Source organism: Molothrus ater, chromosome 1 (genome assembly GCF_012460135.2).
Source record: "Molothrus ater isolate BHLD 08-10-18 breed brown headed cowbird chromosome 1, BPBGC_Mater_1.1, whole genome shotgun sequence".
NCBI lineage: Eukaryota > Metazoa > Chordata > Aves > Passeriformes > Icteridae > Molothrus > Molothrus ater.
Genome location: NC_050478.2, coordinates 48,987,881 through 49,002,248, shown reverse-complemented (window position 1 = coordinate 49,002,248; position 14,368 = coordinate 48,987,881). Strand labels below are relative to the sequence as shown.

General features: G+C 39.9%; 1 protein-coding gene across 20 annotated transcripts in view; it reads left to right on the top strand.

Annotated features, from left to right (window-relative positions):
* ARPP21 (cAMP regulated phosphoprotein 21) overlaps nucleotides 1-14,368 on the top strand; it is a 142,636-nt gene that overhangs the window by 97,288 nt on the left and 30,980 nt on the right. For all 20 annotated transcript variants that reach the window (XM_036406286.2, XM_036406289.2, XM_054515294.1 and 17 more), the window contains 2 exons: nucleotides 474-737; nucleotides 8,477-8,603. In XM_036406286.2, the coding sequence (XP_036262179.1) occupies nucleotides 474-737; nucleotides 8,477-8,603 (391 nt within the window). The remainder of the gene's footprint in view (nucleotides 1-473; nucleotides 738-8,476; nucleotides 8,604-14,368) is intronic.

Sequence of the window (14,368 nt, the reverse complement as noted above, 5' to 3'; positions counted from 1 at the left end):
GCAGTCCAAAACGGGAAAGATCTGCAGCTGAATGCTACTGAATCCCTCTTGGGATCAATTTGAAACACAGTGAAATTATCAGCAGGTGTTTGGCTGACAAATTCTGTATTTGAGGATAGAGGTATCCATAATGTTATTTCCATGCCCTTTACATTTAAAATGTCTTCTTTTGAACACTGTAAAGTTCACTTGTCATTTTGGAATTAAAGGTGAGGGTGACAGGGGGAAAGAGCCAAAATAATTGGCTTTTTTGCCAAATGATGCCATTCACCTTGCAGTCTGGAAGTCTCTGTCAAAGTATTTATAGTGATTTTCATTTTAATTGCCTCCATTTTTGCTGAGATCCTTGCAAAGTTTGGCATGGATCAGAGCTGAGTGATTCCTTTCCCCCCTCACTCTCTGAGCCAATTTTGTTTTGCTAACTAATGTGCCTCCTGCATCTGTATCCCCTTCTCCTGCCTTGTGCCCCGCAGCGCGATGACATGACAGCGCAGTTTAGCCAGATGAGCTTGAGTCGTCAGTCATCAGGAGACAACCCCGAGTCGCCCTCTGGTCCCGTGTACCCCTCGCCCATGCTGCAGCAGCCTGCCCAGCAGACAGGTTACATCATGGCCTCCCCAAGCCAGCAGCTTCCCCCTGGAGGCTTCACGGGATCAGGAGCTCCGGTGTCCCAGCAGGTGCTGCAGCCGCCGCCGCCGCCCCAGGGCTTCGTGCAGCAGCCACCGCCACCTGCTCAGGTAGGAAAAAGTCCACTGCCCCTTGGGCACCGTGACCTTCACAGCATCAGGAAGGGAACAAAAAATTCCAGATCATTTTCTATTTTTCCCCTGGTAAAAGTTTAGCAGATCTTTAGGCAGCAGGGTACTCTGTTGTTTCCTGGGTTTCATCATTTCCTTCCCTCTCTTCAAAACATTTTCTGAGCTTATGTTCGTAGTCCATGACACATCTGCACATGAATATGAAGGAGGAGGGTGAGTAAATGCCCACACTCTTTCTTCCCTGTGCATGTACCAAAAGAGCAAAATGCACATCAGCCCAGGTAGTCGTTAATCATATTTAATTGACTTGAACATGTGAGGTGTCACAGATCAGTAATTTAAACTGTCTTCCTGAAGACTGATTATGTTTTACTGTTCACTACCAAACATCTCTGCTTGTCTCCTGGGTACCTTTACAGAATATTGAAAGTGATTACTGTCAAGAAGTAAAGTGCACAGATGACTTTCTGGCCAATTTTCAAGGCATACACATTAAAAAGACAAATTTCTTTATCCAATTATAAATAACTTCATTTAAATTCTACTTTAAATGGTATTAATAGCATTTCTCTTGCTTTCATTTTATCCTTTGGGAGAAAAAATGTAAAAATAAAGTAAAAAACTTCACCATTTCTTTTAATGCCACTTCATTATAAACCTTATTGGAAGCGGTTGTTTGGTTGGTTGGTTTTTGCTTACTGCTTCTCACTGAAAATTTCCACTTGTGTTTATTAATGGACTTTGGTATTGACATAGGAATGAAGAATTTTTACTGTTACAGTGTTTTAAGTGGGCTAAGGATCTAGTTAATTAGATCACTAATTAACAGTAAAAGAAATCTGAGGACTGCTGGATGCTGATATCCCATAGAGGACTGTGCAATCCATAATTTCTGTGGTTGAAAAATGTGCAGCTATTTTTTCTGAAAGAAGACTTGGCAAACACAAGTTTGAAGGAGATGAAGTTCAATATAATGTGATTTCTTTTACAAAAAATTGAAAACACTGCTCGAAAAATACTGCTAGGAAAATATTTCAGTTTGCCAAATGTAGCAGGTTTGGTGGTTTTTTAAAATTTGGGAGGAAAAAATGACCTAAAGAGCAAAATTCCCTGATGAATCCATCTAGAGTGTGTCTCCTAAGTATAGGGTGTCCAGGCTTTAGTCCTCATGTACAACCTCCAGGTGCCCTCAGTGTTTTCCAGCATCATTTAATCCAGCCTCACAACACTTCCAGTGAACCAGGTAAATGTGAGCACCTCCATGTTACAGGCTACCACCACAGCAGGCACTGATGTTTCCCAGCTCTGCCAGCCAGGGTTTGCAGTGGGAGTGGAGTGGGCTGCAGGATGGTGCTGCCTGTCCTGACAGGGACCCCACACCACCTCCTCACCCCCTCGTGTGAGCCAGATGTTCAGCTCGCTCTGGGGTCTCTGCTAGACCTGCCTTGGCTGGCCTTGAATAGGCTGCTTTGGGTGGGTTTGCCCCCTGCTCCTGCCCCTGGCTGAGCCTTGCTGGGGGAGCATTGTATTTCACCCCTGCATGCCCAGCAGGGCACAGGGTTTTCACTCAGCACAGTGCAGTGTTACTTGGTGAAGCTCTTTTCTAAGTTAATCCTTGTACTGGTGCTACTTAGAGGCAGATTAACTTTTCCACAGGCCAAGTGATGAGGAGGTGCCTTTTCATGTACAGGCTGCTGTAGGACTAGTACAGTACTGGTGTGTCTAATGGTCACCATGTCTCTGTCCATTCCCCAACTGCTTTCCTCCTATAGTTTAACACAGTGGAAAGTTAACTGACAGCAGAAAAATATCTTTTGGCTTTGCAACAGCTTCAGTTACTTCACTGTGGAATGGTTTGTCCTCGGGGGAAGTGTAGAAAGGTGAGAAATTCAGTGCTGTCAGGTTCCTCTAGTTCTGCAGATAACATCCATCTCCAGCTTGTTGCTGTTCCAAAAAATCCTTGTCAGATACCTGTGGAGGAGGGCATGGCAGCGTTTAGTGTCTGCTGCCCGTGCCCCTATCCCTTGAAAGCATGGTGGCCTTGTTCTGCCAGAAGGGAGAGAGGGCAACCACCCTCTGCATCTGCATGCACAGATGGGAGCTTCTAATTCACATTTCAAGTTTTTATACATTTACTTGAATCCTAGAAAATGGTTTGGATACTACATTAAGCACATGTACGGCAAATAGGAGATCCCTTTTATAAAAAATAAGAGTGAATCCCTGGGAAATAGTAGTTCTTCTGCCCTGGGAGCTTAGCATTCTGTACAGTCAGGTAGTTCCCAAATCCTTGTCCTGCCCATGGCACAGCTTTCTGTGGCAGTGGCTTTGTCAGTCTGAGTCAGCTTTGTTACTCTTTGGGGCTTAGAGGCAATAGTAAGGCTGCTCTCAGACACCGTAGCAGGTGGTCTGAGGCAGGCTCTGAGAAAAAAAGAAAGCAATAAAGATGGTAATGGAAGCAAAACATTATGTGATGCATTAATCAATGCAATGCAATCAATGTAAAAGCACTTTTATATCTTAAATGTTGCTATTGAATTTATACCAGTATAAAAGTGGCATGACTTTAATGGCTAATTAGTTCCTGTAAATGCTCTGCTGATAAGGTTGGCTGTGATACCCTGAATGCTGTTGGAAAATAGCAGTGAAAACTTGGGTGGAGATCCTGTGAGTATGATAATTTCCTTTGGGAGCTGAATGGAGGAGAAAAAATGCTTCAAGCCTACACAACCAATAGTACTGCATTTAAATTACTAGCTTTTCTATTAAAGTTCATTTTAATGTGGCTCTACAGCTACAGCTGCTCCCCAAGATTCTTTCTCCCAGTCTGTATTAAAGCAGAAGCAGACTGAGTTTGAAATGGCATGCCCAAGAAGTGGAGAAAGAAACCTTTAGGTTTCTTTTTTGCTTCTTCTTTCATCAGAGGTATCCCCCAGCTTGACAACAAAGTCATCATTTAATAAACTGGAAATAAGGATTTCTGTTTGTTCAGCCAATTGGGAAAAAAAAACCCAAACAAAACAAAAAATACAAAACCAAAAAAACCAAAAAAAACCAAAAACAAAACAAAACAAAAAAAAAAAAAAAAAAAAAAAACAAAAAAAAACCAAAAAAACAAAAAAAAGCAAAAAAAAAAAAAAAAACCAAAAACAACCCAAATCCCAAACTTTACCCAGGGATTTCTGAAAGGGATTTTTAGCAGCAAATGCTGGTTTGCTTTTTGTCATGGATATTGAACATATATATATATTTGCTTTCTTTATTCTCCGTTTTCTTCTCTTCCTGATAGTTTTTCTGTAGCACTTATGGACCAAACACTTTAACAGGGGTCCAGCATTCTGCTTTGTAATACTTTATCAATGGTGCCTGTCTTTGCCTCTGCAAATGAAGAAGAGGAAAAAATATTAATATTATATCAATGGGAAGGGATAGCCTCCCTGAAAAGTTATTTTCACCTCTGACTCATTCTGGAAGGTATACTAGCAAAATGATATCCAAAAGTGAGATGGCATGAATTCTTGGAGAGGCCTGGAGATGTAATTAACATGTTGAAGGATTTTTCACTTGAGTTAGTTTTGTGTCATCATTAATTTTGTGTCATCTTTAATCATCTGACTCTTGGCAGAAGCCCTCTCCTTGAGAGTCTGTAATGACCCTGAGACAAAATCTTTATTCATAGCATATCTCCTCTAGGAAACTTGTTATGAAGAAGGTTGGGGAGTCACTGCAAATTAGCAGGGCTTTCCTTGATGATCTTTGAAAATTATAATGGAGGACATCTTACAAGGCATTTTTTTTTTTTTGTTACCTGCTACTGTAATTATAATGGAGGGGGCAGGGAGGAAGAGAAAAGACTTTGAAGAATGACTGATCCCTGTCACTTAGATATTGGTAAGAAATGGCACCTTCACGTGTCCATGCATCACTGGGGTTTCTCTTGTCTTCTTCACTCCCTTTTGTGTGACTCTTATCAGTGACATTAGCAATGGTGTCAGCAGCTGGATGGAAGTGCTACTTCAAACCTGTCTGGATATCAGCACTGTTAAGAGAAGGTAGAGTACCAGTCCAATGGCTGAATCAAGCTGTAAGCCAGTAGAAGGCAGTTTATGAAAGTAAAGTCATCCTGAAGTGTGTGTGGACTCCTGACCCTGCCACAAGGAAATAAACAAAAAATAAACAGAGTACCAGTGAATGTCATGGGTGCTGCTGGAGAGCAGCCAGGGAGACACCCAGCCTCATAATGGCTCCAGGCTGTATGTGGACAGAAAAAAGCAAAAAACCAGTGCTGCGCTGAGTCTCTGCGCATCATCTGGGGACAAAGCACGTTAGAAAGAGGAGAAAGTAATGTCTGACTGTACCATTTCATGAGTGTCTCTGAAGTGACACGCCCAGTCCCGTTCCCATTTAAGTTAAAATGTTGTATAGGAGAGAAAAACTAGAATGCAGTGGAATGGTCAGCCTACAAACAAGGTAATTATTAAAAATCATACTAAAAAATTATTTTCCACAGTGTCAAGGATTAAGATCAAAAAACTATGCTTTTAAACTAAAGAAGGTGGTATTTATTTAGGTTATAGTCTCAGAAGTGAATTTTTTTGGTAAATTTATTTTAGTTTTAGGGTAACCATACAGCTTCATTGGCATGCTTGTTAGTGCCATGGAAACCTTCTGGTTCTGTAAAGAAAGTGTTTTACAAGCAAAAGGTTGAAGGTTGGATTGTGCATTTCACATGGGAATGCAACTCAAGTGTAATTTGGCATGTTGGCTGGCTGCTACAGAAATGTAATGTTATTTGTTGAAGAGCACATAAGTAAACGTTTTAGTAACACTGATGTGATGAGAAGGTAAAAAATTCAAGAGGATCAGAGCAGATGATGTAAGTGATACTTGTTATCTCTGATCCCTCTAATTCCACTGTTCACCAAAGTAGAATCAGAAAGGAAAAATAACATTTCAACTACTAACACAGAGATGTACTCAAGACAAATGAGAATGGATCCTTCCAAGCCCCTCAAGCATAAAAGACCTATTTTAGATTATGTCTATATTTTACACCAAGCCCTTCTTTTAATGTGTGAGCTTTTAAAAAACAAACCTGCCCCCTCACCAAACAAAAAATGAGCTAACAAAAGCAAAAACAACAACAAAACACACATAGACACAAAACCAAAAGAACTAATCCCAAAAAAGCCAAACCTCTTGTTTTCATGTCATGTGTGCATGACTACTGTCCAATTCTTTCATTAATATTTATAAGTGAAATTTTTTTTTTGCCCTTCTACTACTAACATTTTTTTCATGCTGATAGATTGCATTCTCACAAACTTTTAAGTGGGTTGCATAACAAATGTACTCCAATGAATCGAGAAAATGAGAGCAAGGGAGAGAACCCTTTGACTAATGCTGAGGTTTTATGTGTGTGGTAAAAATAAAGGAGTGTATGCTTCAGTGTATATATTTTTTTGCTCAGCTGGTTCAACTATAAACCTGACTTCAAAACTTAGATTCTTCAGGTTACGTTTTAAGGTTAATACCTACAGAATCATTTCCAAAGAGATAATTCTTATTTTTCCCAAGTGCTCATGTTGTTTTAAATATCTAGGGGCTTGTCTGCACTGGAAAATGAGGAAGTGGAGGGTAGATAAAATAAATCCTTTAAGTGATATTAAGCTGCTGGCAGGATAAGTGAGAGCATTTCCACAGGGGTTTAATATTCTTTGGTTTGTAGAATATGTTAATAGAAAATAAAGAATATTTGAAAGAATGTCTGTTCTGTTCCCATGCTCCAAGTCTGGATCAAATATTTGCATTGACTTGACTTAGAGTAGGTCTCCTCATTTCTTTCAAGCCTCCTGTAGCAGAGTGTTGCTGAGAGCAATCAGCTGTCCACGAGATGAGTTTATCACACTAAACTTTCCTGATCCATAGTTTATACTGCTTAAAGAATGATTTTGTGCCTTAAATGTGTGGGCCCACCTTCCTATTCCTTGTGGCTTTTCTTTGCAGAGAAACAAATTCATAATGGTGGTGTCCATTCTACAAAGGCATTTTGGTTTTGTTACATTAGTCACTAACAAAACAAATGGCTTGAGGGCAGGCCATTAGGTGTCACTTGGTATTGTCTGGAGGGAGGGTAGCTTACAATATTTTCCAGTCAAAACCTTGTTTTTCTCATACTTGTTAGACTCAGGCTGATATAAGCAGAGAGAGGAGGAAAAATCAATTGTTTGAAAAGCAAATTAATAGACCTTGAACAATGGATGAGTGTTCAGCCTCTTGATTGACAGATGCTGTTGCCTGTCACTTGGTCTGGGAGTTAACTTCACTGACACCACCCAGTTTGGCTTTGTTAATCCTAACCCTTCTCCCACCAGTTACCCATTCAGTAGGCTTCTACTTGCCCAAATAGCAATCCATAGCCTATTCTTGTCTAGTCTTTTGTGTCTACACCATTTTTTTTCCTCATCTGAAGCTGGAAATTTTCCAAGAAAAATTTCTGATCTCTCTTACGATGTCCTAGCAGTAGTTACCTTTACTCTGCTAACTTTATGGATGATCAAATTGAATGATCTGTATCAGGAATATTTCTTCCATGCAGATGAAAGTGGCAAAAATAGTTCTTGTTTTTGCATGAAAAAAATAAAAGATTTTGGTCTGACTCTGTGCATATGTCTATGTAGGATAAATGCTGTGCACAAAGTGAGAAGAAAAATTGTATGATTTATTAAGAAATGCTGACTGCTATGGCAGAAGTTGAGAGAGAAGCAATGTTCTCCCAAGCCTGTGTCCCTCTGCAGTCTGTTCATACCATACATTGCCAAACTCTATCAGATGCCTTAAGTATCCCTGACAGCTGAAAATGAAAAATTTTGAGTGCTTTGAACTTGTGAAGGGTCACTTGAAAGCTGTCTCAGTAACACTGGTGTGGCAAGTATAGGAAAAATCTTTTGCTTCAGTCACCCTCAAACTTTCACGTTCACCTGTGTGATAAGGAGATGCAGTACACATTTCCCTGTAATGGCAATAATAATAGAAGAAAAAAGAAGCCCATCTAGCAGAACTTGCTGGCTTAATGCCTATCCTCAGCCTCTGCAAGAAAACATCTATGATTATTTTTTGAACTGTAATTGTTTTCATAACAAGAGCAAGAAAAGCTTTAGAGGGAAATCTTAATGTAAGGAGGGATGTACACATTAAACAGAAGCATCGATCTTATAATTTCCTTACAAGTGTTAGGGATGCCACACTCCATCTTGCTCTCCAACTTGTTTCTACATATTTGTGCTCCAGGCCATTCCTTGCTTTGACTGGACCATTTTGTCCAGAGTTCCTTTAATGGTTCAACATGCTGTCTGTATGTGTTATGTTGATATGGAAGGTGTTGTTTGCATCTATTTTTCTGCAGCCTTTGATATGTTACTAAGATAAAATGTTATGTGATATTTTTTTCTTTGGTATATATGTGTAGCTTTTTATGAATTCTATATTTTCTTCTCTTTCAATTAACATTTTTTTCCTATTTCTTGAAGTATCTGAAAATAAATATGGGCACTGATAGTCCTTTTCCTAGCACAACAGCAATTCTTGAAGAGGGAAACCTCTTCTCTTGATTGTCATTACCACTAATATACTTGATTTGAACTTCTGCTCCCCCTCCCTGTTTTGTTTTATTTTATGAATCTTTGATCTCTAGAGTTTACTGTTCTCTTTCTTTGCAGATGCCAGTCTATTATTACCCATCTGGTCAGTACCCTACCTCAACAACTCAGCAGTACAGACCCATTGCCTCAGTTCAGTACAACGCACAGCGGAGTCAACAGATCCCCCAGACTGCCCAGCAAGCAGGTATGTACATCTGGTACTCATTTCTTCAGCTGCTTGCAGTGCCTTTGCAGGTGAAACCTGTTGGTTGTGCTCTAATTGAACAGCAGAGAAGAAAGCTGGTTGCTGTTCTGTTTGAAAATACAGTGGAAATTAGAAATTGAGAAACCTTTTGTTTGGACATCCCGAGCGATGGAAGAGCAGGGGTTGCATTCTCCATCTCTGCTGTCCTGCATGCAGAGTCCTCATTGTCCATGCTCCAAGTGCTGGGCACAGAGAGAGCTGAGAAGGGAGATGGTGTGAGCAGTCACAGTGCACATTCAAGCCACCCATTGTGGCTGCCCTCTGTCATGGGAGCTCCTCAAGTGTTTGTACCGCCCTACGTGGTGGGCAGGCCTGCTGTGATGCAGAAGGGGCCGGTTGTTCTCCACACCTTGTGCTGCGCCTGTGCCAAGGAGCAGCAGGGCTGTGCGTGGTTGGCGCCGTGGGGAGCGGCTGCCCGCAGCAGTGCGGCTGGAAGGGGGGCCGTTACACTGTAAGAGAGTGAGTAGCAGGTCTCACAGTGAACCGGTCTCTTTTCCTGCTGTGTCACGCCACCCTGGATCACTCCAGAGTAAGAGGGACAGAGGGGGAGCTGGGCTGGTGCGTGTTGGGAGAGAGCAGGAATTGTGGTAGTCAGGGAGTCATCGTATTTCAAGGGAATAAACAATTCTGGTGTTGGAGATTTTTTAAAATTTATTTATTTATTTCCTGTCTGTTTCTTTAGTGCACACCTTCCCTCACAGGGTGTCTCAAACAGTAACTCCAGGCGTAGGGGGAGGAGGTGGAAGGGTGGGTTTTGTTTTTCCAGATGTGCCAGGTAGAATAAAGCATTCATCATTCGATCTCAGTTTGGCAGAAACCCTTTAGAATGGCAAAGCAGATTCCCTGCAATAGCCTTGATATGGAAGTCATTTAAGATGCAAGTCAAGAGCCCAGACATGAGATGTGAACAAGACTTATGGGGTCATCCAGCTTGTCAACCTGTCTCCATAATGTGACTGCTGGCAATTTTGTTCCACTCTCTCAGGCGCTCAGGGAGACAAAGACACAGCAAACACAGCTATAACTAAGCAATTCATTACCTTTTTTTTATGCTGTTCTGTGTTCTAATAAAATTGGTGACATTTTGGTCAGTGTCAGTGGTGACTGACTGTGTCTGCTTTCATACTTTCATATTATACATTCCTGAGAGAGAAGAGGGAGAAGTATTGCACAAAGGTCATCTATCTCTTCTAGCTTCTCCTGCCTGACAGTCTGGTACCATATTTATTATCTCTATATAGTGGATCCTTGAAACAAAGTGCAAATCAACTTAGATGACATTATCTAGATCTACTGTGTTGTTATGAAACCATATTTGTCAGTTTAATGCTACATCTATAGCCTAGTGGAGAGTATGGTAAGTGATGTGCACAAGAGATGGTCTGATGAACGAGTGATGTTCCAGAGAAGATCCTAGTTTTAAAGATGTATTGTAGCACAGGAACTGTTGAGTGCAGACAACGCAGAGATGCAAATGCTAATTTTGTTTCAGTGTTTACTGCATCGTTTTCCTTACGTTTGGAAAACACGAGTCAAGGAGTTTGTGTAAAATCTCTAGCACATTGGTCTTTTCCTGCAATCTGCTCTTTGAGCTGCCTGCTCAGTTGGAAGTATTATTTTTATCTCTTGTTTAAAAATGAAAACATTGTGTCTACAGTTTAGGCTCCCTGCTGTGGTGATGATTTTAAGTGTTTAGCTATTCTCAGATCTTGAGACATGTCTGAGAACAATTTTGCATGCTAGTTCATCCCTTTGGCCTCTGATACATCCTTTTCCCTAGTCACGGTCCCAGCGTGCGGTAAGTGTGACAGGAGCAGATTGCAGTTCCCTACTGATCTTGTTTTGGTGGTGGTGTAAGAATCGTTCAGATTTACTGCATCTCTTGGTATTTGGGAAACAAATAGCTGTGTATGACCAGAAAATAGCAATCCACAAGCAAGTGTTTCAGACTTCCTTTTTCCTTCCCACACAGACTTAGCTTCAGATCAGCACATGAGGAGCCAGGGATAGCGAGGGACCAGAACAAGAAGCTGTGATGGAAAATAGCGTTTGTGAAACAGAGTATAGTACAGGAATACTCAGAATGGGAAAGGTGAACAGATGGGAAGGAGGCAGATGAAAACATGATTTCTGAAATGGTTTCCCCAAAGACCTCACATCACTTGCTGCTGCTTCAGAAAGAGGATGGCTGCAGTGCAGGCAGCCAGCTTGGCTCCCCGGACCTGCGGGATGGCAGGGCGAGCAAGGAGGGAACCTCAGCCTGGCAGCTCAGGAAATACTTTATTAAAATTAAAAGTCTGCCTGCCTGGAGGAGCTTTTGGAAGCTTTCAAAGCAACAACAAGGAGTTCAGATCTTACTTCCTCTACTTTGGGATGCAGAGGTCAAAGTTTCATCTAATGTTAGCAATTTGTTTTCATTTTTGTTAGAAAAGGTCTCTTCAGGATGAAGAGATATTGATGACTTTTACAGCAAACAGCTAAAGTAAAATATCTGCACAGCATCTGTGGTGGCTGAGGGAGCCTGTACTCTCTTGTGGCTCTGGAAGGAGAGCAATATTGAGTTAAAATGGCTCCAGGGCAGAAAGAAGGATGAGCTCACCTAAAATTAGATTAGAGCTCTGGCAGCAATAAATCATTTGGAGAGAAGGCTGAAAACATTTTGTGTGTTTATTTACCCTTTTTATTTTTATTTGCCTAAGTGCTGGCTTATGTGAGAACATAAGTGACCCATTTCTGGCAAAAGCCTAGTACAGTATCCTCCATGAAGATTTTTTGTGCAAATGTCTGCCATTTGAATTATGTTCATTTCTGTTTGAGCCAAAACGTGGTATCAGTGTAAACAGAAATAATTTTGTTTCACTCATGCCATTGTTGCTTTTCTTCATTATGCTTTTTCTGCACCATTTTCGTGTTCAGAGCTGCTCAGTGCAAAGTTTTTCAAAGTGTTGCCATTGGGTGAGGCTAGGGTTGAGCTGGTGTCTGTCACACCATGGCATACATACAATGTCATAGGTGGATTCTTAAGGTGTGTTCAGGCAGGTATTCTCAAAAACAGTATGCTCGTTTTTCAGACCATTTGGGTATGTTGCTGTTTAAACCATTGCTGCCCTCTGTAACAGGTGATACTGTGGAGTGCCCAGTTTTGGAAGCACATGGAAGAAAATATTATTTCTGTATTTGCATCTAGCAGTACTCTGTAAATTGCATGTCTGGCATCATCAGTATTTCATTCTTCAGTAATTATCTCTATTTTGATAGACTGATCCTAGTTACTGTCTGAGTAGAAAAATAGAGATGTATTGATGATAAATCAGTAATTATTTCTATTTTGTCATGACAGAAGAAGTCAGCAATGTTTTATTTTATATCTGTGTCTCTATTTTCTCCTATTTTAGCAAATGCTGAGCACTTTGAGGATTTTTCATCTCTGAAGTGCTTCATAAGTATGAGCGGGATAAATACATGAGTATTATCTTTGGATATGCAACTCTTATTGCTGTTCACAAATGAACAAGCTGCAACAAATTACATTATTTTTTTCTTTCTCTGTTTCGTTATTGTATGTTTGCCTCATGTTCCAGATAATTTCAGAGTGCAACAGAAATTTTATGGATAAAATAATATTTATCTTCTTGCTTGGGCCTAGTTCTAAGAGGCTGTTAGCTTGATTCATCATGCAGTTGTAAGGTAAATGTCTGTGGAGTGTGTTTTGCATCAGCAATGAAATAATCTTTTGAGGAGATTAAAGCTAAGATCTTTAGTAGATCTTTATGTAGCTATAGTACTTTGATAGTAAGTTTTCCTGCCAAAACTTTACACTATAATATTTCCAAACAAAATAAGATGCTATTTGACATAATTTGTTGTTCTGTAATTCTGGCAATTAATGTAAGGATGTTAGGATTTCTCATAAATTCAAGAATCAACATCAAGAATGCTATTATAACCTGTTTCAGGGCCCAGATATCAGGAGAATACTCAGAGAGAATAGGAAATGTCTCTGTTTTTTTTCCTAAAAGCAACATATTTGCTTGTGTACAGTAGGCAAAGAAAGTCGTAATATGAGGAAAGTGAATACCTGAACATTGTCTTGGGTGTACAATCCTTTCTTAACCAGTGCTCATGGATCTTCTGTAAACAGCAAGTGTTTGTCTTGAAGAAAATGTTCCTGATGGAGAGCAGTATCATAAGCCTTTACAGCTTCCAGTAAAGTAGAAGAGGTAATTGTCTCTTAAATGCACCTCTGAAACAAATTTTAAGTGAAGACAAAATGTACCTTAACAGAGTCCATACATTTTTTTTAGGTAGGCATCAGAGTCAAATAGACAATGAAATACTGAATTTTTGTTTAATTTAATCATTTCAGTGTCAGCATAATTGAAGAGTGTTAACTTCAAGCCTCTTTTATCCTCTTTCTCTTCTGAAAGCATTTGTCACTATAAGCTGATACTTAGTGGGAAAAAAAATGGGGGAAGGGAAATGTGCAGCACTAAAAACAAAATTGGTTTGTTATCGTGGTCATTAGAGAACCTTATAAAGAAAGATTGCTGCTTTCTACCTTCATTAGCAACCTGACAGGAGCTCATGGTCCATGATGGATTTGTTTGGATAATTCTGTCTATAATTTCACTGCTTATATAAACATAAACAACTTCAATTTTTAAGTATCTAATTATCTGAAGAAACTGTCTCTCTAACAGTAATTGCTCACTGTGTTATTGAAACAGATTTGTATGGAAGGTGTCCATCTGTGTTCAATGCTATTCTTTTCTGCAGATACTGCTGCTCCTAAAAAGCATTACAAGGGGGGTGAATCTCATTTTCACAGAGGCTTGACAGGAATAGGAGGGACAGAGCCCTACTGTTCTAGATACATAAATGTATGTATGCTCTATGCTCATTAATGTTGATGGAAGGCTTTGAAATTTATAAGAATTTAGTGAAATAGTATGACCAGATCAAGAAGGAGTTTGGACCAATTTCAGTCGGACTAAGTTCAAAATTGTGATCTTGAAGTGATCCACACCAATGTTACTAGTTTCTGTTCAAGTATTTTATGTTTAAATTATCCAGAAGCTTAGAGCTTTACCTACAAGCATGCTTCCATTTAGACAGGATGTCTCATCCTGGGAGGATGTCAGGTAGCCCATGCTACCTGAAATTTTGTGCTCTGGATTTCATTCTTCTTACTGCCGGAGGAGGATGCTGTGAACAAATAGTTCATTCAAGACTTTTTGAGAAGATTCCTTAATGAGTCAGGATTCAGGCTTAATTTTTTTTTTCAATTTCTAGTCTTAAAACCACTAATCCTTTTGTCTTTCTGACTTTATGCAATACTGCTGCACCAGTACTGAACCAGCATTCAACTTTATAGAATATCTGTAATTTAAATTAATAGCAGAATTAATACTATCACACTTCCTACAGCATACCTGACTCTGAAAATTAAAAGATGAGATTACTTTTGTCAGAAAGCTTTGTTCTTCCTCAAATGACTTGTTTAATTATTCAGCATTCACACCAGGAGAGAGGAAGTATTGAGGGAAGAGAACACTGGTAGGTTCAGCAGCTAGAATAGTCTTAACACAGGCACTTATTTCTGGTTTTCTTTCAAGGCATCACAAGTTGTCTTCAACTTCTCTAATACTAATTAGAATTTAAGCCATTTCTGACAGCATTTCTAGTGTTTCAAAGTAAAATACAAA